The sequence below is a fragment of the Megalops cyprinoides genome, chromosome 3 (genome assembly GCF_013368585.1).
Source record: "Megalops cyprinoides isolate fMegCyp1 chromosome 3, fMegCyp1.pri, whole genome shotgun sequence".
Taxonomy (NCBI): domain Eukaryota; kingdom Metazoa; phylum Chordata; class Actinopteri; order Elopiformes; family Megalopidae; genus Megalops; species Megalops cyprinoides.
Genome location: NC_050585.1, coordinates 19,375,623 through 19,399,541, shown reverse-complemented (window position 1 = coordinate 19,399,541; position 23,919 = coordinate 19,375,623). Strand labels below are relative to the sequence as shown.

The 23,919-nt window shown below is 43.5% G+C and overlaps 1 protein-coding gene across 1 annotated transcript; it reads left to right on the top strand.

Moving 5' to 3' along the window:
- Window positions 1-14,854: 14,854 nt before the first annotated feature.
- On the top strand, window positions 14,855-15,994 carry LOC118774388 (prolactin-releasing peptide receptor-like). The gene has a single exon (XM_036523734.1). The coding sequence runs from the start codon at window positions 14,855-14,857 to the stop codon at window positions 15,992-15,994; it is 1,140 nt and encodes a 379-aa protein (XP_036379627.1).
- The last annotated feature ends 7,925 nt before the right edge of the window (window positions 15,995-23,919 follow it).

Below are 23,919 nucleotides of genomic sequence, written 5' to 3'. Positions count from 1 at the left end.
CAATCTGTGTTTTGATATGAGCTGTCACTACCCCTCCTGTAGTGTCTCCAGTGGATTACTGCAGTGATGTGCAGAGTGCTGTGGGTTTCTGCAACCTGGGCAGAATTGTGGTGTAGTGGAAAGGAAAAGGGCTTAAAGGCCCTTAATTACATGAAGGTATTAAAGGTTTGCCAGTTTGATTCCCAGGTGGGGCACTGCTGTTGCACCCTTGAGAACAGTTGCTGAACCTGCATGGCTTCAGTAAATTGGTGTATATATGAAATACATGTGTGTAATATATACACGCACAAAGCTATGAAACCTGTGTAAATAGGAGTGTCTGCTAAGCCGCTGTGGTGTAAAGTGATATTGCAGTGTCCACGGCGGTCACTCACTCTGGTGTTTTGGGCCACCGTTCTCGCTGCATTGTGACTTGCCATCAGGCTGTGAAACAGAACGCACACTGTTAATGCACATCCCAACACAGCACACCGACGGAACCCAAAGAACACTGTCTGCACTCAGGGCTAATTAATACAAATCCTGACACAGCACACTAGCCTAGGCTAACTAATGCACATTCTGACACAGTACACCGTCTGAACACAGGGCTAATTAATGCACATCCTGACACACAACACTGCCTGAATGCAGGGTTAATTAACACACATCCCAACACAGCATACTGTCTGAACACAGGGCTACAAGAACAGACCCTGTATGTACACACACACGCACACACACACACACACACACACACACACACACACTAAAACCAGAGACCATACTAACAGACATGGCAAATGTAGATATCATGACATGGGTTCATTTTACGTTGCCCATGACAACTAGTTTTTATCAGAGCTGGTGCGCATGATCGATTTCACAAAGCACACAGGTAACACAATTTGATACACTTCAACAAGGCATATTCTGTTGTGTGCTCATATGCACATTTATGTGCCTGTTGACCTGTGTGGTTAAAGCAGAGACATGTAGTAAGTGAGACAGGCAGGGGCTGGGGGGATAGAATCACCATGCTATTTGCCATATCCGTCTGATCACAACATTTCACATCAGACGACTAAAGGTGAGAATTCCCACATCCATATCTGGAAACCAACATATGCGGGTGCATATGTGAATGTCACATGGCTTTCTTTTGGCGATGACGTAAGGCACACGTCTTTCACCTAAGAGTCTGTCCAAATAGCACCTTTATGCCTGCACTCCTCAGAGCACCTCTTGGGTTAGAGCGGAGCTCAAGGCTTGTGTCCATTTCCAAGAGGTGAACTTTTGAGAATAGACCCCCCCATTTTTCTAACCAAGGGTCAGAAAAGTAGAGCCCATGTGGAAATGGGTGTCAAGTTCAGGTTTTGATAAGGCCCTTCTGAGGTATTAATGTTATTCAAATATAAACAGTACGTAAGAATATGTAGTGTTAAGTGTTTTATGTTGTTGAAGCAGTAGAAATGTAATACCAGAATTAACCATTAGGTGGCTAATTGAACGCTGAACATAACGGAGAAATGCAGCAAGACAGGTGAGCTGTGCTTGTGTTTTTGTTGTGGTGCAGAGCCAGCTTTATTGGGGCCCTGTGCTGTGGAGGTGCTGTGTGGAGCTGAGAGAGTTAACTGACCTCATCAATGCGGCTGCCACGGCGGTTCTGAGAGACGCACTGGACCTGCCAGGGCAGCGGCGGGGACACCATGTAAGGCAGGGTCTCTGGGTGAGACCACCAGCTCATACCCAGCTAAGGGAGGGAGGGACACAGGTTTGAGCGTGTGCGTGTGTGTGTGTGTGTGTGCATGTGCGTGTGTACGTGCATGTGTCTGGTATATATGTATATACACAAACACATACATCATAGTACAGTTAGATATCATTGTATTAAATGTAGACCTTGGATTGGTATATACACTCTATAAGTACTATACATTTTCGTTATATATATATATATATAACCTTCATACAGGAAAGTAAAGTAATGAAAGCACAGAGTAAGGGAACATGTAGGGTCAGTGCTACAAGTGATGAGAAATGGAGGGATGGAGAGGAGGAAGAAGGAGAGTGTGGGAGCGGGCGGGATATCTGTCATTCCTTCGAGGGCTAGCGTGTGCCTGTGCATGCCCCTGCGTGTCCATGTGTCTGTCCATGTGAACTGACAGTAAACACGGTGCCAGCTCCAGCTTAGTCTGCAGCACTGGCAGCTCACACTGTCTATTTCTGTCCTTTAGCCATATCCCTGCCTCCACAGCTTTGATTAGCTGTTTCTGAAGTCCCTACTCTGCACACGCAGCCACCCCCCACCCCACCCACCCACCACCAAAAACAGCATACATAATTATATATAATTCAAGTAAATGCTGTATAAATCAGTTTGTTTTGCTGGGAAGGCTGATATTCATACGCACGCAAATTCTGCGTGATATGAATTGTTGCTTTGCCTGCGCTCTGTGAAATGAGTGCTATAAACACGGACTCAGTGGAGCAGGAAGGGGAACCTGTGTGGCAGGCTGTTCTCAGGCACTGGACAGCAGCTGTGGGGGTGAGCAGTCTTAAGCCACTGTGGACTAGGCATGCCTCTGCAGGCTCCATTATACAACATCCGATCAGCGCCCTGCAGCCACACTCGTGTGAAAGACATTTTTCTCCCCCCCCCCCCGCCACACCAGGCCAGGATGGGAACATGACAGGGTCGTACGATCAAAAGCTGAAAGAGCATTGAAAGAGTAGCCTTCCGTTCGGGTCGCGCAATGCCAACATGATGAGGACAGGGAGGAGACTTGAGGCCTGTCTCATGATTTTGGCCCCTGATGTGAGAGCTGGAGGTGAGACAGCTGGGGCAGTTACTGTTCGGACTCCACCTTACACCCACTTCACAAGACAACAGGTCAGATCCCAAGAAGCAGAATTTATGGGTGCACTAACACCACCCTTCAGAGAAAATTACATATGATTTAGATGATTCATATCATTCGTTTACAATTAAGATGTCGGATTTCCTTTTTTCCAGGATACGGGGTTTGCATGTATAGAATGGTGATTTGATAAAGAAAGCGACACGGTCATGTAACACTGATTAAAGTTTTGCAGGCAGTGTCCGTTACGGGCAGAAATAGACCACGAGAGAAAGTACTCTTGACCGTTAATTGTGGTCCGCGGGCAAAACCATAGCCCTAGTCAGTAGGCCTGCCAGCCCTGAAGTGTAGGCATAACGTCTCAACACCGTGGCTTCCCGCTGAGCACATTTACAGGAATATTGCGGTTTTAGCGCAAGTGTGCACCAGGTATTGGCGACATTGCAAGGACGCTGCTTACCTGCTCCGCCGTCTTCACCAGCACGTACATCACTGTCATCATGGTTACCAACATCCTGAACTCCTGTCCCTCGGTCCCCTTGTCCCTGCGTCTGTCTGCCTCACCGGCAAGATAGCCAAGGTAAGAGGAGAGCGCGGGAGTGAAAGTGGTCGGCTCGTTGTGGTCCTTGGAGAGGTGATCGCAAGAAGTTCTAACTCCGTCACAAGCAACTGGCAACACTACCCACAGCGGTCTAAGTCTGTTAATGAGCTTTGGCGACAGAAATAGAGACTGCATGTAATCTTTTGCTCAGACCTCATAGCTAATCCCTCCTATTTTCCTCCAACCTCTCTGCCAGAGCCAATCGTCATGACGTTTGTGAATGGTCGGCTAATGTACCAGTCCCAAGTGCCAAGGACAAGTTCGCTTGCGCTGTCTGATTTGGTTGTATAGTTGCAGTGGCTCTGTTTTTTTCATTTGGTTGACTCTGTTATCCTGCGCGATTTACAAGGTTGTCATTTCAAGATGAATGTAGTGTGCATCCTAAGAATTAAAAAAGGCATTGGGAGAACTACAAAGGTTGACGATCCATGCTGTAGAATATCAATATTACTAAAATCATGTCTTTCCCCACGTTAACACATGACTTTATTGTAGCTCTGTGTTCCAACTGATATCTGTGTACCCACTCTATCCATCGTATGATACACTATACCACGTTATGCACGCTATACTTTACTATTCTATACTATATTGTACTATCATCGGATTCCACCAGTTTCTGTAACTCAATTTGGGATTATTAGTCCACATAGTAAAAGATTCAAGTGACTATGTTGGCTCTCCACTAGATGGCCCCATGCGGTCGGGTATCTCCGTTGTTACGACTGCATCTACCTAACCTCGCCAAAATTGCATGATGACTCGCTTTTCAAGTCACAGCCGCCCCAGAACCGTACGTCACCTGTGTCTTGAGATGCGATAACTCGCGTTGTTATCAAATCCAATGGGAATTGGATATTTGCATTTTTCAAATTTTGTGTGCTTGACGAAGAATGTTTTCTTTTCAAATGGCAGCTATGGGGTAATGCTCTAAATACATATTTGCTTCAAACAATCAATTTTTGTGAAACTGGAGCTTAGAGTTACGTGGGTAATTTATGCTTAAAACTGTCGCATAAACTATTGATCTAACAAGCGAAGGATATTTTAGTTGCAACTGCAAGAGCAATCAAGTCGACACAAATGTAAAACTTTAGAGATTACTGCATATATTACTTTTTGCATAACTTTACCCGTACATTATGTTTTTCCAGTAAAAACGTTAGTACAATTTAAAGATGATGAAATTGTCATGATTAGATGTAATATAATGGCAGTGTTTGATCCTCAATGCAAGGTAATAATGCTCAAATGTGCTAATTTCAGATAAGATCACTGCGTGTGATACGGTCGTCTGCTCTGAAATGAAGCTATATTAAATGCTTTATAACTGTCGGGAAAGTCATTTCTGGTGTAGTGGATAAGACACGTGCTCTGTATTGTGACGATTCCTGGCTTGTTTAAAACAAATGCTGACTTAAGAATCACGATATCATTTCACTCTATCACATATTGTAATATGGCTTTGTGCAGCTGAGATGTCAGTCAGTGCTCACACATTTTAGACCACATGTCTGGCCAAGGTATTGCTCTCACAGTCGCAGAGAACAGCTAAAAATGGTCTGCAAAGCTGGTATAAGTGATGAGATATTAACACTCACTCCTAAACTGAAGCATTTGATATTGCTCCAGAATCCATGGTATGTCACAATGAGCTTTTTATCCCTTCTTCCTGTTTATGTCCTCCCTGTGCCTCTGTAGGCTGGCAGATGGAGGAGATTCCAGTCTCACCACACTACCATGAAAATGTTCCTCCCTAGCCCTTCTCCCCCCTGATCCTTTAATCATCCCCTCCTGTCGTCCTTCTCTGCCAGTCCAAAACCTCTGGACTCGTGTCAGCAGGCTGGACACAAGAAAGACCTGTTGGTTCAGGCTATTCAAGTCAAGCCCTTGCTATCCTCCTGAACCGCGAGTCCTTTGGGGATAGGCAGTGAGGGCAGGGAAGGTGACCAGATAGGACCGCACATGCACAGTAAAATCAATAGTTTTAATTCAGAAAAGTGTCTATATTGTCACACTTTCACACTTACAGTGTTGAGTTCACATTATTGATTTTGATGTGTGGGCAGTGTGGCGTGGTGGTCAAAGACACGGGGGTTTGTGACACAGAGGTTGCCGGTTTGACTCCCAGCTGGGGCTTCACAATTCCATCCCTAGGCAAGGTTCCAAACCTCAACATCTTCAGTGAATATCCAATCATGTGAAAGGATTCATAACTATCCATAATCAGTGACACGTACTGGATAATAATCATAATTAGAAATAACCTTCAGGACCACCTTTCACCCGTGGGCTGCGTCTCCAAAGAGAAACCCTCCTCGTCAGTCTCTCAGACACTGGCAGGCAGAGCCACGTGTCTGTCTGTGCCAAGTTGTTGCAATTAAAGAGCGCGTGTCCTGCATCGACATGACAAGCGGGCAATTATTTCTTCAATTCAGTACAAATCCCCTCCCTCCGTCGCCGCTCAGCGCCTTCGCCCCTCATCGTGACACTCCGGCTCCGGCCCCGGCGGCTCTCGCAGACGCGGCCTGCCACGCTGCGATAAACCCGCGAGGAAAAGCCTCCTTTGATTGCGTTTGTTTGGCGCGAGGGAGCTGTGAAAAAGCCCGCTGGGAAAAGGAGATTTGTCTCTTGTCTTCCAGAGGCACAGCAACAACCGCCAGATTACAGACCGCGGTGAGGGGATTTCTGTTGCTGCGGGGCAAGAGCGAAGCCGGGCGGCCATTGTGGAGCTGGTAATTGCCTCTGATAACTTTAGCTGAGCTTTAACAACAAAGAGCTGCGGATGGATGGACAACAGAAAACAAACAAGCCGTTCTACTGTACCTCTGTGTTGGTTTATATGTATGAGAGACTACAATAAATGAATTGCGTAACATTCATGTTTTTATGCGGCACAGTTAAAAATACGTGCATTTACCCAATTGTCCTCAATTCATGTTAAAGTAAAATGTTATTAAGAAGCAAACAATAATTTAAACATCATTTAAAAAAGTCACAGTAGTACATGCATTGCTTCTATTAGTACCTTCATTGTACTATTACATGTAAATCATAAAATGATCATGATAAATTCTGTAAGTCTTACTTCTCTGGAAAGTGTCCTATTTCTGTTTAGACTACTATGCCTCAAATTAGATATCCATTTTCAGATGTTCTTATTCCTGATTGAATGATATTTCTAAGCCTCAGTCCAACCAAAATGGCTAAATTTCCTTTTGTGTCTGCCTTGTCTTGAGGCCAAATAAATTGGTATGCTTCCTGTGGGTACTTGGGATCTCTTAGAAGATCAGTGCAGGTATTGTGCTTTCTGCCAGGAGACATTGGTTCTTTCTCAGGGGTGTGCTTGAGTGAGAGGACAATAACCAATCAGACCCCAAGAGTGAAATACTGTATAAGCACAGAGTACAGGAAGCCAGACATTAGCAGGATGACCTTTTCCAGCAGGCGATGTCTTTACAGGTGACGTCAGCTGGGTACGCTGCTCTGAGGGGGCTTTGAACCCCTCCTGCCCTTGAACTGTCACTGTGTGTCAAATGAAATGATCTTATCATTGCTATTTGAGATTTAGTTTTTTTTTTTTTGTGGGAAAAACCACGGGAGAAATATACAGCATATGAAATGCACTCAGAAAGCTTTGAGGATCACGATAGGGAGAGGACATTTTCACATGAAAGAAGACACAGGCAACAGAAGACTTGGATAAGCATCGGGCGCTGACATGGAGAAATGATGTTTTGAATGCACCGTGTTTGTTCCCTGCTGTCTTCACGAGTCAGCATACGCTTGGACTTAATATTTCTGTGCAGATCGCACACACCTGTAGCTATTGTTTGTAGGTATGAGTATAGTCCTCTTCAATAATGGATCAGATCTATGATTTGGGAGTAATACTTCACTGTGCTGTTTTTAAAATGATAGTGGTTGTTGGATGCAGTGCTCGCTATGCCAGCCACAACATTTAGCATGTACGTCACTGTATGAAGACATGCATTGATAAACTGGCCAGTTAACAAGCCACTTTAATGTTTAATATTTACCGGAAAATAACCTTCGAAAAATTTGGTTCAATAATGTCGACTTTAGGGGTCGAAATGTTGGGAGAAATACAGTGCAAAGTCCTGACACCTGTAAATAATGGATTAAGTGGCTTTTAGTGTCAGGGTGTTAGCCTCGCTGTCTCCTTTAGTTCTTCTCTTTAGTTCATCACAAGTGTGGATGACCAGAGACGCGGGTGACAGAGTGAGAGTGTTAATGCGGTTTCCTCCCCCTCCTCTCTGTCCACATGTCTCCCTCTCCCCCTCCTTTATTCCTCAGCTGTCGCAGTCCCCTCTGGTCTTAGCCCTCCCTCTCTCACTGTCCTTGTCCTCCGTAAAATCATGTCCCCTTCGCTCAACAACCACAGTATGCTTAGGTCAAGGGGGGGTCACCAGCAGATCATAGCAGCGACAGCTATGCTATCTCACTTTCACCCATTTTTGGGCCAGGTCCTAAAGCAGCACTCTACATAACAGGCAACAAGGCAATGCTCTAAAAAGGCACCAGCAATTGACCTTTTAATCCTCTCTGACATATCTCAACTTTTCTTCTCCATTTTTAGCCTTTTTTAACCCCGGGCATTCATTATCAACACAAGGTTTCATGCTTGGACACTGTTTTGAGGATATTTAAGGGTTTAGCTTTTTACTGTGATTGCCCTAGTGAAAGTGTAAGAATGGGCCAAAGCTTGTGTGAAATGATTTTAAAAAGACAGCAAAGGCTCACACTTAAGCACGGTAAGTAATTCTGGGCCATTAGTCAACTACTAAGGAAAAATGTGCCCCTAAGTGTTGAAACAGTAAGAGTTACTTTGACTGATTTGTCAAAGGCTGACTGCCCCTCTAAGGGGACCTTTAAATCATGCTCAAAGTCAAGGTCCTGTCCTCACCCTTTAAGATATCACCACATGAACTGTTATCCATCAAGCTTCAGCGACTGGCCAATGTGGCATTAGGTGATGGTGCTGCTGTTGGCAACAGGGTGGGAATGCTGAGGTAGCTTGGAGCATTTGCAAAGGCTTAATAGAACACAGATTGGTAAAATAAATGTGTCTGAACTTGGACTGCACCAATGTGACCCCGGGGAGAAGGTGTTTAAACTTTGTTTTTGTTAAATCTTTTTCAGCACTAGTCTAGTATCATCACACCATCTCATAATAAAGTGGGAATAGTAATATGTGTGACATTCCCCAGGAGGGCAAGGCATGCTGTCACCTTTTTCATTCAATTCTCAGTCCTCATCTTCTTGTAGTCTTCCCCTCACATTGTACCATAAAGTCTAGTCTACAGCTATGCCTTTTGTTCTTTATGCAGTGTAATTACTTGCAGTGGTAACTTGTTTTCTCCAGATTCAGAACAGGACATTTCAATGTTTTGTTGCTTTTATTTTCATATTTGTAATTGATTTGGTTCTGACTTACTACATGACTGCTTGGTTGTCTGCTACAATAATATTTAATGGCCAGACTTGTTAGTGACCATAACGGCACTCTTGGCAAAACAATGCCCTGAAGAGAGGCATAACTGCACCACTGCACAGGCCTGAAGGAGGAGGTTCATTTCAGAATCACTTTTCCACATGTTTTTACAGACCTCTGCTGTGCCCTCCGCCAGTTAACACAAGCTCTGTCATCATGCATCATTATAGCCAGCCTTTCCTGAGGGCTAACTTTTAAAAGCCTGATGAAAAAGAAACTGAATTTATTCAACTTCACACGTGTAACTTTTTAATCAGTCTTGGTTGCTTATAAATGTGAACTGATTTACATTTATATTGTTAGCCAGATTCTCTAAACTTAATCAGCACCTCTATTTAGCAAGCTAGAGTCTGGAAAAAAAAAAGAATTCTACCCATTTCTATAAGTTTTCACTGGTTATGAAATGGTATGCACATCTTTTGAAAATATAAACATTACCTGAATGAACCAAGCTGAAAAGAATCAAACATTTCAAAAAATAACAAGAACACTCTCCTTAAAAATTGTTTGACAAATAAGATTTGTATTAAGGGTAGTGTGTTAAGGGTACATAACATACTCCAAGCAATAGAAACGTTTAGCTTTGACATCTTTGGTGGGCACTATGTGTCTGAGGATTTGTGGCAGGTGTCACTACATACGTGAATCACTGCCTCTGCAGCATCTTCATGCAAAAATTTTCCGATATGGGTTTAGAGGCAAGGGAAATTATGTCCCTAATAGGGCATAAATTGGAGAGCTTGCTTCAGAGCTACTGGGGCCCAGATTTGGAGGAGAGATAATGACAGAGTGATATTCTGGCTGACACCACCAACACTCTACCAGCTACCACTGAAAGAACGATGTCCAATTTAAACTGACTCAGAACATCAGGATGAGAAGTGTCCAAGGATTGATTAATTAATTGCAATGTGTTAACCAAACTGCTGACTGAAACCAGATTTGATAATGATGGCATATTCAGTGCACTTGCATCCAAACTTGGATTACATCCTCCCTGTTGAGCTAAATGGCTGATGGATAGGGTAAAGACTGAGTTTGTCTGAATAGTGCTCTATTTCCAGGCTGTCTGAGCCCAATGAAGAACTGGCCAAATATGAGCAGTCAACTCCTGTCTCAAAAAGCTGTCTCAAAAGCCTCACACCACCTCCACCTCTATCCATAATCACTCAGCAACCAAAATCCACTGTGCCTTCCTGAATTAGAATCTCTGGCCTTTTGGGGATGCGTTTCAGTGAGAGGTTTAAGTCATTGAAACAGGAGATTTGATTTGCCTCTCCGATGAGTTGAGGCATACCATCACCCTGGATGGAAGTATTAGGACATATAGCCAGTAATAACACAGTACTGTTTCCTTACATGATCTGCACTTGACCAAAGTGAGTTTACTGTAAGTTTTAATAGTTAAATGTTTATATTGGTTTTAGACATCATAACCAATGGGTAATTTTGGGGACTATAACAAGTGCGATGTATGTCTAGGACCCAGTATGTAATGTTTACATACAATATAGGACACATATGATCACTACCTTTGTTAGAATGTTTGGGTGTGTCCCTGTCATTCATTCAACAATTTGGCTCGTTAGATCTGGTGTTCACTTGTTACTTGTCATCTGTCACATATCGCTGCCCAGACTCCATCTCAGGAAAAGGAAGCAGAGGAGAGGTAGGTAAGAAGGACATGAGCAGGTGTTTTGTGAATTTATAAATTTGGGTAGGACTGAATGTTATTTCCTTTCCTTTCCCATTAATTAAAAGTATGTGCATCAGGAGGACAAGTGGAAGAAGACACAGGAGGGACATCCCAACGTGTGGAGGGTGTCACATCCCTGTACAGCAATGGACCTAGCAGTTAGTGTCATTTTTACCTCTGACACCTCCATAGATATGTTAAATAATTATTTATTAGCACGCCAGCAGCCATGCATTGTCTGGGTTTAAACATGTGTGTTATGATGAAAATGACTGTGACAGATGTCTTGGCAGAAGCCTGTTGGACTTTGCTGTGTCACATGTTCATGCATGCGAGTGGATGGATTAATGAATGGAAAATGGAGATCAATGGTAGGGGAGGAGCAGGTAAGTAAGTAAGTAAATTTACAACCATATTCCACTTCTACCCTTTGTAACACACTAGGTCAGTTCATGCAAGGAGATTTATACACTAGTCATTGAGCGTATATTGAATAGCCATATTGGTTTGTGCCCAAATTCTATATGTTTCAGAGCATATAGTACAGAACTAAATGTATAAAATTCCCAAGGTTTAACTCTCAGTCCAGTTTTGGAATGGGGTATGTCCTGCCAGCCTGTACCTTTGTGGACATCCCAATTTCGGGAATGGTTAAGGGTCTTTGGCTAAATTGCCTCAGGGATGCTATATTTTCATAGAGCCATATATCGTTTCCTGGCATACGCACACGCACACATTCTGAACACAAAAGTGAGAGAATTATGCTACATTAATGCTACAGGAATGTTATTGACTATTCACCCTGCTTGAATAGATTACCGTTAAATAAAAGACAGTTGTTTACCCAGATGCATGCATTGATTTTCCTCATTTTTTGTGGAGTTATGAAGCTGCTACATGGATCTATAGTGGCTTGCGGTGCTTCCCCCAGTGTCCTGTTCTGCTCTGCCTGGCAAGAAGCCTTTCCTCAAATGCTCAGCTGAGATTGGGCTTCTCCTGCCAATGCCATCACTTCCACTGAACTGAAGCAGGGGATTTTGTTAAAATTACCCAAAAGAGCAGAGCATCTGAGAGCGATGGTAAGAGGCACCGGGCAGAATATTACAGCCATTGAAATAAGTAAAACCATAAGTGTTCCCACACACACAGATAGATGTGAATGAACGAGCACGCCTGCCCATGTACGCACACACACGCGCGGTCATAAAACTTGGTGCGGTGCTGGAGGGGTTAAGCGGAGGAGTCAGAGATATGTGGTGAGAGAGGGAGACGTTGGGGAGGGTACGGGGGATGCTGGAGGGAAGTGTGGAGAGAGACGGGCAGCTGGTGCTGATGCTGAAAGTGACTGGCAGAGGAGCGCACGCCGCACTCTCCAGCACACAGTGCAGAGCCGCAGGACCGGGGTGAAGTCAGACGGAGACGGACAGAGCGCACCAGCGGAGCGAGCAAACAGCACTGAAGCAGGAGAGACAGAGGAGAAGGGTCGGGAGAGTCCCTCTTGCCCCTCCACCATCCTGGACATTTACCCTCTCTGCAGGTACAATTTCTCACGCGCTGCACACACACCCTACACTGAGCCAAGGAACACAGGCAAAGCTGGTTTTCGAGCCATGTGATACATTACAGACTCTATCATGTATAACTCCGGAGTTGTGTTTAAGTTAAGTGAATTTCACTCAGATTGATACTTTCCTAAAAATTAGCCATAAAAGATCACTGCATGAAATTTGTTGGGATGGCATGAATATTCATTTTTTTCTGGAATAACAAATATTCATTCTTCACCAAAACATGAAAGAAAAAGTGAAAAGTATGTGTATACATTCTGTAAATTGGAAGATATTACTTTTTGATTACATCTGTCTGTTTCAGCTTTAATATCCATGTATAACATAAGAGTTTGGATGCAGATTAAAATTAGCAGAAGAAAATATTCTGTGTGCTTTCAGAATATGCAGTGTAAGACTATATGTTTCAATTAAAAAACTGATAGCCATATGTACTTATTTACTGAATGAATGAATGAATGAATGAATGGATGGATGGATGGATGGATGGATGAATGAATGAATTAATGAGTATTTAAGTGTATTTTAACCATTCAAGTACATTTTGTCCATTTGACACTGAATTCCAGTCAAAGATTTAATGATAAGGATCACTATGTCTTTAACGACACAAAACATTCAAATCCGTGAGATTAAGTCAAAGATAGACACATCGTCCTGATAACAATAAAAAATGACACCAACGATGAACATCACTCTCACAGCGATTTTATAGATGGCACTCCAACCATTTACAGCTGTGTAAAGAAGAACGTATGTTGTTGTGACTACTCATCACATCACCATCATCATCATCATCATCATCATAATTAGACTGATAAACTGTGTATGATCGATCTGGATAAGAGAACATGCAACGCGAAAGTAATTCAAATTAAATATAAATTATACGACGGACCAAATCCTCGAAAACATATAATGGGGCTAAAAACCATGATTTGACCAACTAGCATCTATTCCATCGATGTTAAACAGCAAAGTGAATTGAAGGGAAATCGCGCACGGGTAAGACTACCGTTTCTTACATGGTAACAAGTGGCGCAAAACAGCCAAGAACGCGTTAAAGGAGCTGACTGAACCCTTAATGGTCCTTATTTTGACACGTATCGTTGCTGTTTAGAACAGACCGAGAACTTAGGAGTTCAGCTTTTTTCCACAATGCACCTTTCAAAAACAACTGCATTCCGTGAAATTAGCCAAACAAAATATATGAAGGGAAAAATCTACTTTGTGCGTGTGTGTGGGTATAGGTCATGGCTCCTTTTTGCATTGCTACGATAAACTATTGCACACAGTGGCCACTCGTGATTATGTCAATGTAAACTGAACCGTTGAACATGTACAGACAAAGAGCCCAGAGAGGTGAGAACGTGTTTCAGCTTACTCTTTCAAGGCTTCCTTTTACATCGTTCCTCTCTTTGTCGAGGCCCTCCTTGATGTCATTTTAAACAACATTTGACGAGCGAAAATTTTACTATTATTTTCTGTGCTTTTATCATGACCATTATGAATAATCTTCCCCATACATACTGTCAAAATAACCTCTAAACAAGCAGAGTAGTGCAGAGAGGAGGGACGTTGGATTATGTAACAAAGAAAGAAAATGGGAAGCCAGCTTTGATTTTGGAGACCAAGAAACAATCATGTTACAGGATGGATGTTATAGTGGTGAAAAATAACCAGCTCTACTGTACCATCAAAGTGTCACATTAAGGGTTTTAATGGTGGGTATTACAGGCTCTAAAATGGAATTGAAAGACTTCTTGCTTTGCTTGACTGGTCTGTATTGGGCCCCAAATTATTTTAAATATAATTATTTAGTTCTTTATTCAAGTCATCACAAACAGTCCATGATGTATTACAGAGTCACATTTTACAACAATTAGCATTTCCAGTTTTGACATTCTAATTTATTTTTAGGAATGTACTGACTTTTATCATTCTACATTTGATGAGTGATTCCTTCAGCAACATGACTTAGCCCTTGCAGCTAATGGTTTTTGTCGCCTTGGGTGATTTTAGGGATTTAAGCATGTATGAATTTACTTCTCCATAATTTTCAATAATTACAGTTACCTCAAGGGTTATAAATCTTTGCACTGCTGTATTTAGACTGTTTAGTACAAAGACCTTTGTGGTTAGCATGAATGCTCACTTTGATACTTCATACAAACTCTCATGTGGCATTTTACAACCCCAACCATCGTTCCAGCACATTCTGCATCATGAGAAAACAACCAGGACTGAAACAGACAATTCCATTTGAACTTGAATTGGAACTTTTGGAATATTTTGTGTCTATATTAATTTATTCAAGTGGAGAAATTAAAATAATCAAAAAGAGGGAAGGAAAGAGAAATTACTATTATTCAAATAACTAATCCAGAATAATCAATCTCTGAATGTCTACAGTTGATGAATTTTGTGCTGAATAGATCACAGTTTAACCATGAGGGGATGGAGTCGGTCACACTTCCATTTTGCAATTAAAGAGTTCATCAAGACAGAAAACACTTCCCGCACAGGAAATTTTACATGCAGTAGTGTCCTTCAGCATGCTGGTGTAAGGATGTAATGATGTAAATGACTCCCACTCTGTCCATGTTCCTTACAGTTGTTGGCGTTTGGGTCAAGATGGATACAGTTCTGGAGGAAGTTCTGAATAGGGTTAATGGCACTGTGGGAGACGCCCATCTGAACCATAGTGACCCGGCGGACACGTTCCCTGGCCTCCAGCTGCTTCTCCACTTCAAGCCACTCTTCGTGCCTCTCTACTGCCTCCTAGTGGTGGTGGCCTGTGTGGGCAACGCCTTCCTCCTGGCCTGTATCCTTGTGGACAAGAAGCTGCACAACGCCACCAACTTCTTCATCGGCAACCTGGCAGCAGGAGACCTGCTGATGTGCCTGAGCTGTGTGCCACTGACCGCCTCCTACGCCTTTGACACGCGGGGATGGGCCTTCGGCCGGCCACTGTGCCACCTCGTCCCGCTCCTCCAGGCTGCCACGGTCTTTGTCTCCGTGCTGTCACTCACCGCCATCGCCGTGGACCGCTACGTGGTGGTGGCCCATCCGGTGCGGAGGCGGATCTCCCTGCGTGGCTGCGGGGCGGTGGCCGTCGCCGTTTGGGCACTGTCCCTGGCGCTGGCGGCCCCGCCCTCGCTGCATACCGCCTACCTAGACCTGAGGCCTGCTGGACTGGACCTGGTGGTGTGCGAGGAGTTCTGGCACGGCGCTGAGAGGCTGCGGCTCATCTACTCCTGCCTCATGCTGCTGACCTCTTACATGATCCCACTGCTGTCCGTCAGCATCTCCTACTGCGCCATTACCGCCCACCTGCGGAGACACTGTCTCCCCGGAGCCCCCTCCCACAGCCAGCGCCGCTGGGACAAGAAGAGGCGCAAGACCTTCTCCCTGCTGGTGGTCTCAGTGCTCGCCTTTGCCCTCTGCTGGCTGCCCCTGCAGGTGTTCAACCTCATCCTGGACCTGGATGGCGACTTCCACATTGTGGGCAAGCGCTACGTCAACGTTCTGCAGGTCTCCTGCCACCTGGTGGCCATGAGCTCGGCCTGCTACAACCCTTTCATCTACGCCTCGCTGCACAGCAAGTTCCGCCTTCACCTGCGTGGCTACCTGCGGCCCCGCGGCCGGCGGCGGGGCAGCCTGCTGTCCCAGCATGCCTCGCGTCACAACGCCACCTGCCTCAGCCTGGTGTCGGAGCCATCTGCCAGGGAGGGCCGCGAGGTTCCACCATGCAGCACAGACAACTCTCTCTGAGTCACCAGGCACGGGACATTGACTCTCCAGGTATCAGGGGGCACACAACGCCATTTGCCTTCCTCGCCACCTCCACTCTCGGCTCCCTGAGGCAGCTCTTCTGTTTCATGGCCCTCATGTCAATGACTTTCGGACAAAAAGGTTCAGTCTCATCATTGCAATACTCCACTCTTGGCTGCCTTGAACGTAAGTGTTCTACAATTGCATTCAGCCTGTGTACAAAGTGACACACAGCGTTCAGGGCGGCCCTGATGGATTGCCTCCTCTTTCCCTGGGAGTGATAATGTGTTTTCAGCCTTGGATGGTATTATGGACTATGAATGAAAAGAGGATTCTATCTGCACTGCTCTTTCTGCCCAGGAGTCTGTGATGGTTGCCTTTCTCTCAATGGCCCCATTCAGGTGTAGGTGGACCCTGCCATGTCAGTTCAAGATGGGGACTTACATTCCTATTAAATTTCTGCTGGTATGCCTGACCCCTGACTGATTCCAGCAAATGAATCAGATGTCAACTGTGCCTCACTCTGCCCTTGCAAGCTGGCTGTCAATATAACAAAACAGACCAGTAGCTGCCAGTGTATTTCCTGCTGAGATGCAGTCTATTTCCTGCTGATACTTACAGTTGTATATATGAGGCTAGTTTTCAAACCTAAAGAACCACAGAAACTGAAGATTAGACAATTGCCTCTTACAGTAGTTGCACTAGCACACCCCATCTCCCCAGGCACAATGGCCTTTTCTCTTTTTGTACTGTTTCCTGCAGTAACTCGATGAAATAGTACACATAACCATATCTTCGCAGCCCTGTTTATTTATAGAAGGCATGTGTAAGCAGCAAAATCATGATTCATTTCATTCTTTGATGTCACAGTGTATTAGATGAGTTCCCACTGTCTGCTGTGCTGCAGGCAGAGTATTACACAGCAGCGGTGATGGTGGTGGTGGGGTTGTTTATCAGGTAGTTACTGCCATTTCAGATCCAACAGGCTCAGGCTGTCTTTAGCACCGGACAGGGAAGAAATTGGTTACCATTCTAATGAAACAATTTATGAACTGGTGTGAAGAGTCCTCTCTCACCAGGACAGTGGATCAAGGGCAGAGTTGACAGAGGAGAAAATTGAACGCCACCCATTCCAAGATGTACAGTGTAAAGCCACTGTCAGCACACACTGCACAAAGGAACAGGCCTACTGTTACAGGCAGTACAAGCAGTCCTCCTCAGCTTTCTCCTCACCAGTTCCTGGTTTTTGTCATGTGTTTGGTATTAAGGAAACTTCTTAATCTTCATGATATTTACTTGGTCTTAAAGTCATCTGGAAACTGGTGGCTTTCATGGTGGGCAGTGAACAAATGTCTCAGCAGAGATTAATCACTTAACTGTCTGTTGGTCTTAGTATGACAATCCTATCTCTCAGAATTGTAAAACCATTTCCCCATGAATGGCATGATCTGAGAAGGCCAATCAACCTCCCATGTCCACATATATTTCCAAGCAGGCACAATCTACACGAGACATGTGCGCTTTGACCTGGAATGTCACTGAGGGACATCAGCAGGAGGAATTACTCATGTCTCTCCTGTTGTCTACAGCCATTGGATGTGGATACAGAAGACATCACGTTGTACAGGACTGTGATTGGATAAAATCCCTCTTGTCCATTTGGCTTGCCATTTTGCCATCATTGGGGAGCCAGTGCTTACTTTCAGTGACTGGGTTGCAGTTCTGATTTTTCTCTTTTAAATGCACACTTGCAGGTTAAGGAGGGGGTGCAGTCTTTGTCTTTCAGCACATGATAAAAAGACATTTTTCTGCTGTGACCACCTGGAATTTAGAAGTGTGCACATGGCTGCAGTCAACACCTGCCCTCACAGGTACCTGACAATGGTTTACTGTCCATGGAACAAAGGAAACTGTGTCTTTCTGTATCCCACATGCTTATATCGATGTGTACAATTTTCAGATTATAGAGGACTGGCTTTAATATTATGTACAATGTTGCCTTGTACCTGTCAAAGTCAACTGAATGAATTTGTTTCACTGAACTGTGATAATTGCACTACACTTGGCACAGAAATGATAAGCTTTATATTCTAGGGTGTAATTTTTAAAGAAAAGCCTGTAAACATTCCTGTTAGATATGATTTCAGTATCAAATGCAGTAGTAATCTTATTTCTAAAATGTGGTTGCCATAGTTACAGCATGTAATGTGGACACCAGTGATGAACAAGGAGCCTTTATTGATTGCCAAACAGTAAAGGCTTCCATAGTGATTTATATATTTATGTATTATTATTAAATTTATTAAATGTATTATTATGTGATAAAGCTATTAAAACTGTTATATATGAAACTATCCTATTACCAAACACCAAGTCTTTCAAGCTGTCTTAGGAAAAAAAAAGTTGATTTTAACTGAATTCTACAGATTTCATTATACACCTACACTTGACTCTCTGAAGTAGATAAATCTGCAAAAGAGAACTTGATGGGTTAGAGGTGGGAGGATTAGGTCAAAGGTGAAGATGTAGAGGCTGACTCCTGCATATCCCTGTTTCTACTGTGTTGCTGTTACCATATTGCTATCAGTATGTCATTTCCCATAAAAACAGCTGATGGTGGGGACACTTCTCTAACAGTTTTTATAGAGGCAGAAAAGTGTTTTAATGTGTAAATGCCTGTGTGATTTTGTTTATGTGGGCTTATTTTCAGTCGTTGCTGTATTTTTTATAATCTAATGATGTCTGCTTTGCACTGCATATATGTGTACAATTACTATTTCAGTGTAAACCTTACAATTTCACTGTGTCAGTGTGTGAATAAACCTGTTAGTCTAACACTGTGACTTCATAAGTATCCTGTTTTTAAATGCTAAACCCTGTGCTATAACAAAACCAGAACACAAAAAATAAGATGCCAGTTTAGGGGAAAAGCAAAACTCATTTTCTAGATTTTCTCATAAAACCCAGATTCTCAGTGATCAAATTCCTCACAGATCAATTGACATTATCATAGTGTTAGGAATAGAGTATGAGGTATCAAAGACAAAAAACATGAAATTTCCAATACTGTTGCTACCGATGGTAATATTGTAGTTTTTCTGGGATGACATCAACGATGATGTCTGATCCACTCTCTCACGCACACATGCACGCTTCAACATCACAGACATGATACACTTCATATGTACACACACCTTAATGTGTCCGCACACCCCCCCTCTATCACTGCAGATGTAGGGTTACGCAGGGCCAAGAGCCGCCAGGAGGGAATCAAAACAAAGGCCACCCAAACAGACAGGTCGATCCCCACATAGGTCAACAGTGGCAGAAGTCCGAACGAGTGCACATCTTAATTAAGGCATTTATCCTCCCTCTTTGACACTAATCCAATTACGGGCAACAGCCCAAATTTGCCCTGCAGGAGGCTACACGGAGACTCAGCCGTTCCAGATAAGGGGTTTATGGAAATGTGCAAATCATCTTCTAAAGTTGGTAGGGATGTGGCTTCTCTACGGTGCCTGTTAATTGGGGTTCCCCATTGTTGTCTGAATAAGACCGTGTGCTGTGGGTTTGAGAGCACATGGTACGGTCAACCCCAAGGGCGTATAATCCTGCGTTTCCCTACAGGGCACTTGTACTAGGTAGAGGAATGCAATTAAGGAATGCAAACTCAGTTATGGCAAAAATTGTTGAACTATGAATGCCAAATGAATAAATGAGATCAGGCGCTCATATGAACAGACACGGGTGCCGCAGCATCAGATCGATGACAGAGGCAGAGACCACCCACCACAGTCAATTTGCCAGTGCTGACGGTCTCACTCAAGTAGCGGGCTTCATGGCCATGCCCTGGAGATCCCAGCAGCTCTCTGCTCCACCAGTGTAGCACTGAACTGATTTTTCTGGTGACCTGAAAAAAATGGCAAATGGAATGAAAATGTATAGAAAAAAACATCTAATAGAACTGTGCTGTACTGAGGGTTAGGAGAGACAGATGAGAGGAGAAAAGATGATACAGATACAGAGAGAGGGAGGGGGGGTGGGGGTGATGATAAGAGATGATGGAAATACAGAGAGAGAGAGGTTGCTGTGGGTGGTGGGTTGGGGGGTGGGGTAGATGGATATTACCACACAACATGCAGCTGTGCTTCACTGGGGTCTGGAGGGGTGCCACACTGGGGCAAGGATTGATTCATATTTTGCCACCTCTTCACTCTCTCTCCTGCAAATGCAGTGGGGGAGGTCTTTACAGCAACCCACGCTCAATAGCCTGCTATTTGCAGCCTTGACAAACAAACATCTATCCCCTGCTTTAAGCACAAACAGGCTTGCATTATTATCTTTAAATGAATAGCGCTTCCTCTCGGTCCAGAGCACACTGTGGTTGTTTTTAAGTGCCACTCTCGTGTGGAACCCAGAAACAATTTCAAGGACTCGGAGGCGATTGTCCTTTGGCCACAGCACGATCCACGTGTCAGAGAGGACGAATTGGGCAAGTCAGTCCCCACCAGAGGCCTTTGAGGTCACAACAGCAAACTCTGCATGATGTCTACCAATATAGGTCTTTTTTTCCTTTTTAAATCCCAACAGAGCCAGACTGGCTCGACAGAGCCTCAGCCAGGCAGTGTGATGGGTTGATAAGAAGTATCTATGAGTGGGTTTTCCTGTCTGTGACTCTGAAAAATTCACACTGACATTAAAGGTCATATTTTAGGCTAGTGGAAATAACAGCAGCATAAGGCCCCTCTAGCTGCCTCTGCCCTCTACGGTAAACCTTAATAGAGGAACTCAACCAGCTCTGCAGAGAGTCTCTCCTTCTGAGGTATTCAATCATTAATTATCAATTAATGATGCAATGCAAACAAACATCTACACTAAAAATGTTGTTGGTTACATAAGGAAAAAAATAACTAAATACTCTCTGTGATATCTGAGGATAGCTGAGGATGACCAGGTCATCTTCCAAAGGGCACAGTACCTGCTATTTCTGAGGGCTATTTCTGACAGAAAATTAAGATCCTCACAGCATGATTTTCAGACTGACATGTCCAGCACACCTTTGAAATTCAAGATACATTCAGTGGAGATTAATGGCACTTTCACATTTAGATTCACATTTTGATTCACATCAAAATGCTGTTTATTTATTCATTTTTGTTGAAACTATTGTGAACTCTTTGACAATGACATAATTGCAATGAGAGTCAGCTTAACCTGTTTGATGCACTAATTGTAAGTCGCTTTGGTTTAAAAAAAAAAATGTAAATTGAGAGGAAGAAAGGGGTTCACCCCCTAGGATCACGAAGCCCGCTCAACCCCTCCTCACCAACCCCACACAAACAAGCGCACGCACACACACATTTTCTGTCTTCCCTGTTTTCAAGATGGAAGTTTTGTTAACCGACGCAGATTGTTGGACGGAGTATGATCTAATCCACATTAGGTGGTGTTAGGTACCTTTAATGTCGGTGTAAAGTAGCCCGTACACCCATGGTAGAAGAGGAACGCAGCGCGACCATTAAGAACACAGAAAGACGTTTACGGTGTCAGATTTGTGTCAAAAGTCGCGAGCGTATAAAACATTCTCGCGAGCGCAGAAAACATTCTCGCGCACAAAGCAGCCACCGCGCGCGAGAGAATTTCTGCTTGGCGAGCGCTGGAGGGCATCTGTCATTTGGAGTATTTTATGACTGATGTGTAAGGATTGATATCGAAACACATAAATCAGCCACAAAAAGCCATTTGAACACACTGCACAGATGCTCCAAGATACAGTGTGTGTCCCAGTCTCACCAAGACTTCTGTGGACAGGGTAGTCTCACACCATCTGGAAGTGAATTGTGACTTAAGAAACTTGTGCAGTATGAAAGCAAATACATTTAGGTTCTGTTGGAAACAAACCACTTGAAAGGGGCGCCAAACTGCAGACATGACATCTAGTGAAGTAAGAGGTTTGCCATGGCTTCAGTCACATTGTGTTTTCATATGCTACATTCAGACTGCAGACTTTGATGCTCAGCTCCAAATTGTTGCCCAGATCTGATTTTTTTTTCTTGTCTGACCTTATTTATTTTTGAATGTGGCCCATATCAGTATGAATAGACATTTGTCATGAATTGTCTCATTTGCACATATAAACAGAAACAAAAGATGTCACATGGAAATGTAACAACAAGTAATCTGTTGTGTGCAGAGTAATGTAAAAATCACTTGGGTCACATTAAACATGCTCAATTCTGATTTGAGCATCCACTCACAGGTCTCATGCGAGTTGCATGTTTAGATATCCAGTTTATTTCAACATATTTATGCGGCCCAAACTGGAACTGAGAAAAAAATGTGACTTCTTCTGCTTATTGCTGTTCATACCATTCTAAAACATCCGGACTGGGTCACATATGAGGGAAAGAAAGGGAATTGGGCCACTTTTAGCTTTGGTTTGAACATAGCCGTAGTTTGTGAATCAATCCGGTACGTTCCATAGATAGACTCACCACTCTTTCAGTGTGTTCCATTTCTACTGCAGTTTAAAGCACAGCTCATAGGCTTCACTGTCTATTCTGCCTGTATATTCTCCCAGGAGAACTTCTGCTGCAGGTAAATGGCAAGTGAGCCCAGTGCAATTGAGGAGTGCACTTGAATTCTGGTCCCCAGGTAGCAGCAAGTGGAGTGAACAGACCAACCTGATTTGATTTAGAAAATGAATTCAAGTTTGATTGAATTTAGTCTGAAACAAATCAAACTTTCAATAAACAGAGAGCAAGCAGAAGTTCTTTTGGAGAAGTGCCCTTAAATGCAAACCATCTGCAAGTGAACTTGGCTTGAGTGTGTTTCTGAGAAGTGTTATTTTATGAAGATGTTTGCCTTAAAGGCTGTTTGGAATGAAGAGGTCAGAGGACCATGCACAATTTATCACCTACACCTCAAGGTTTTACAAACTGATCACAGGCTTGTTGGGACATTGAAGAATCCCTTAAATGAGTGTATTCCTAGCTTTTGCTTTCTACAAGACCAATGGCGAGCTCACCCTCAAAGTAGCCGAGAAAATGCCTTGCAGCTGGTGTCACACATCATCCAATCGCTAAGCGGAGGAGAGGAAAGGGGGCGTTGTGGCTGCATGCATGGTTAAACCCAGCAATAAAACATGATCTTTTCAGTGAGTGAATGAGCAAAGTCAAAGTGCACGCAATTAATTCATATCTGTTTGTTATGGACATTCCATTCATTTCTTTTTTTAGGTGGTGTATTTTTATTGATCTATGGTGGAAAAATATAACAACAAAGGAGGTGGATTTTGCCATTTGTTGTTATTTAGGGAAGACCCACAGATATACATACACACACACACACACACACACACACACACACACACACACACGATTGGAGCACTACACACATGGAATAATGCATGTACAGTATATGTTGTGTAAGGTGAAACAAGGACATGACATTACAGGCTGACAGCATCTTAAAATGAAAATAAAAATGAAAAAAGAGAGAGAGATCAGGTTTGCTGATCAGGAAATGGAAATGAAAGAATTAAAGGGAACATAATATGAGCAACTTGTCATGGTAATGGAATCTCCAGCAGCTTTACAAGTGTTAAATTGAAATGATTTTTTTGTTTGTGTATTTGGGTTTTTTTGTCAGATGTTTACATCTAGAGGGATTTACATAACTATCAAAGCAAGATATGAAATAATAGGTACATCCATCCAGTACCAGAGTGCTGGAACACAGTTGAAAAACAGCACCCCCCCCCCCCCACACACACACACACACACACGCACACACACACAAAACATGCCTAGAAACATGTCTTAATTAAAGGTACAAACAGCGTAGAGACCCTCAACAATACACAGATACACACGTACAAACCCACACACACACACACACACACACACACAATCAGCTGCTTCCTC

What these genes read in the sequence shown, in the direction of transcription:
- LOC118774388 (XM_036523734.1), top strand. Translation starts at nt 14,855, where the DNA reads ATGGATACAGTTCTGGAGGAAGTTCTGAATAGGGTTAATGGCACTGTG.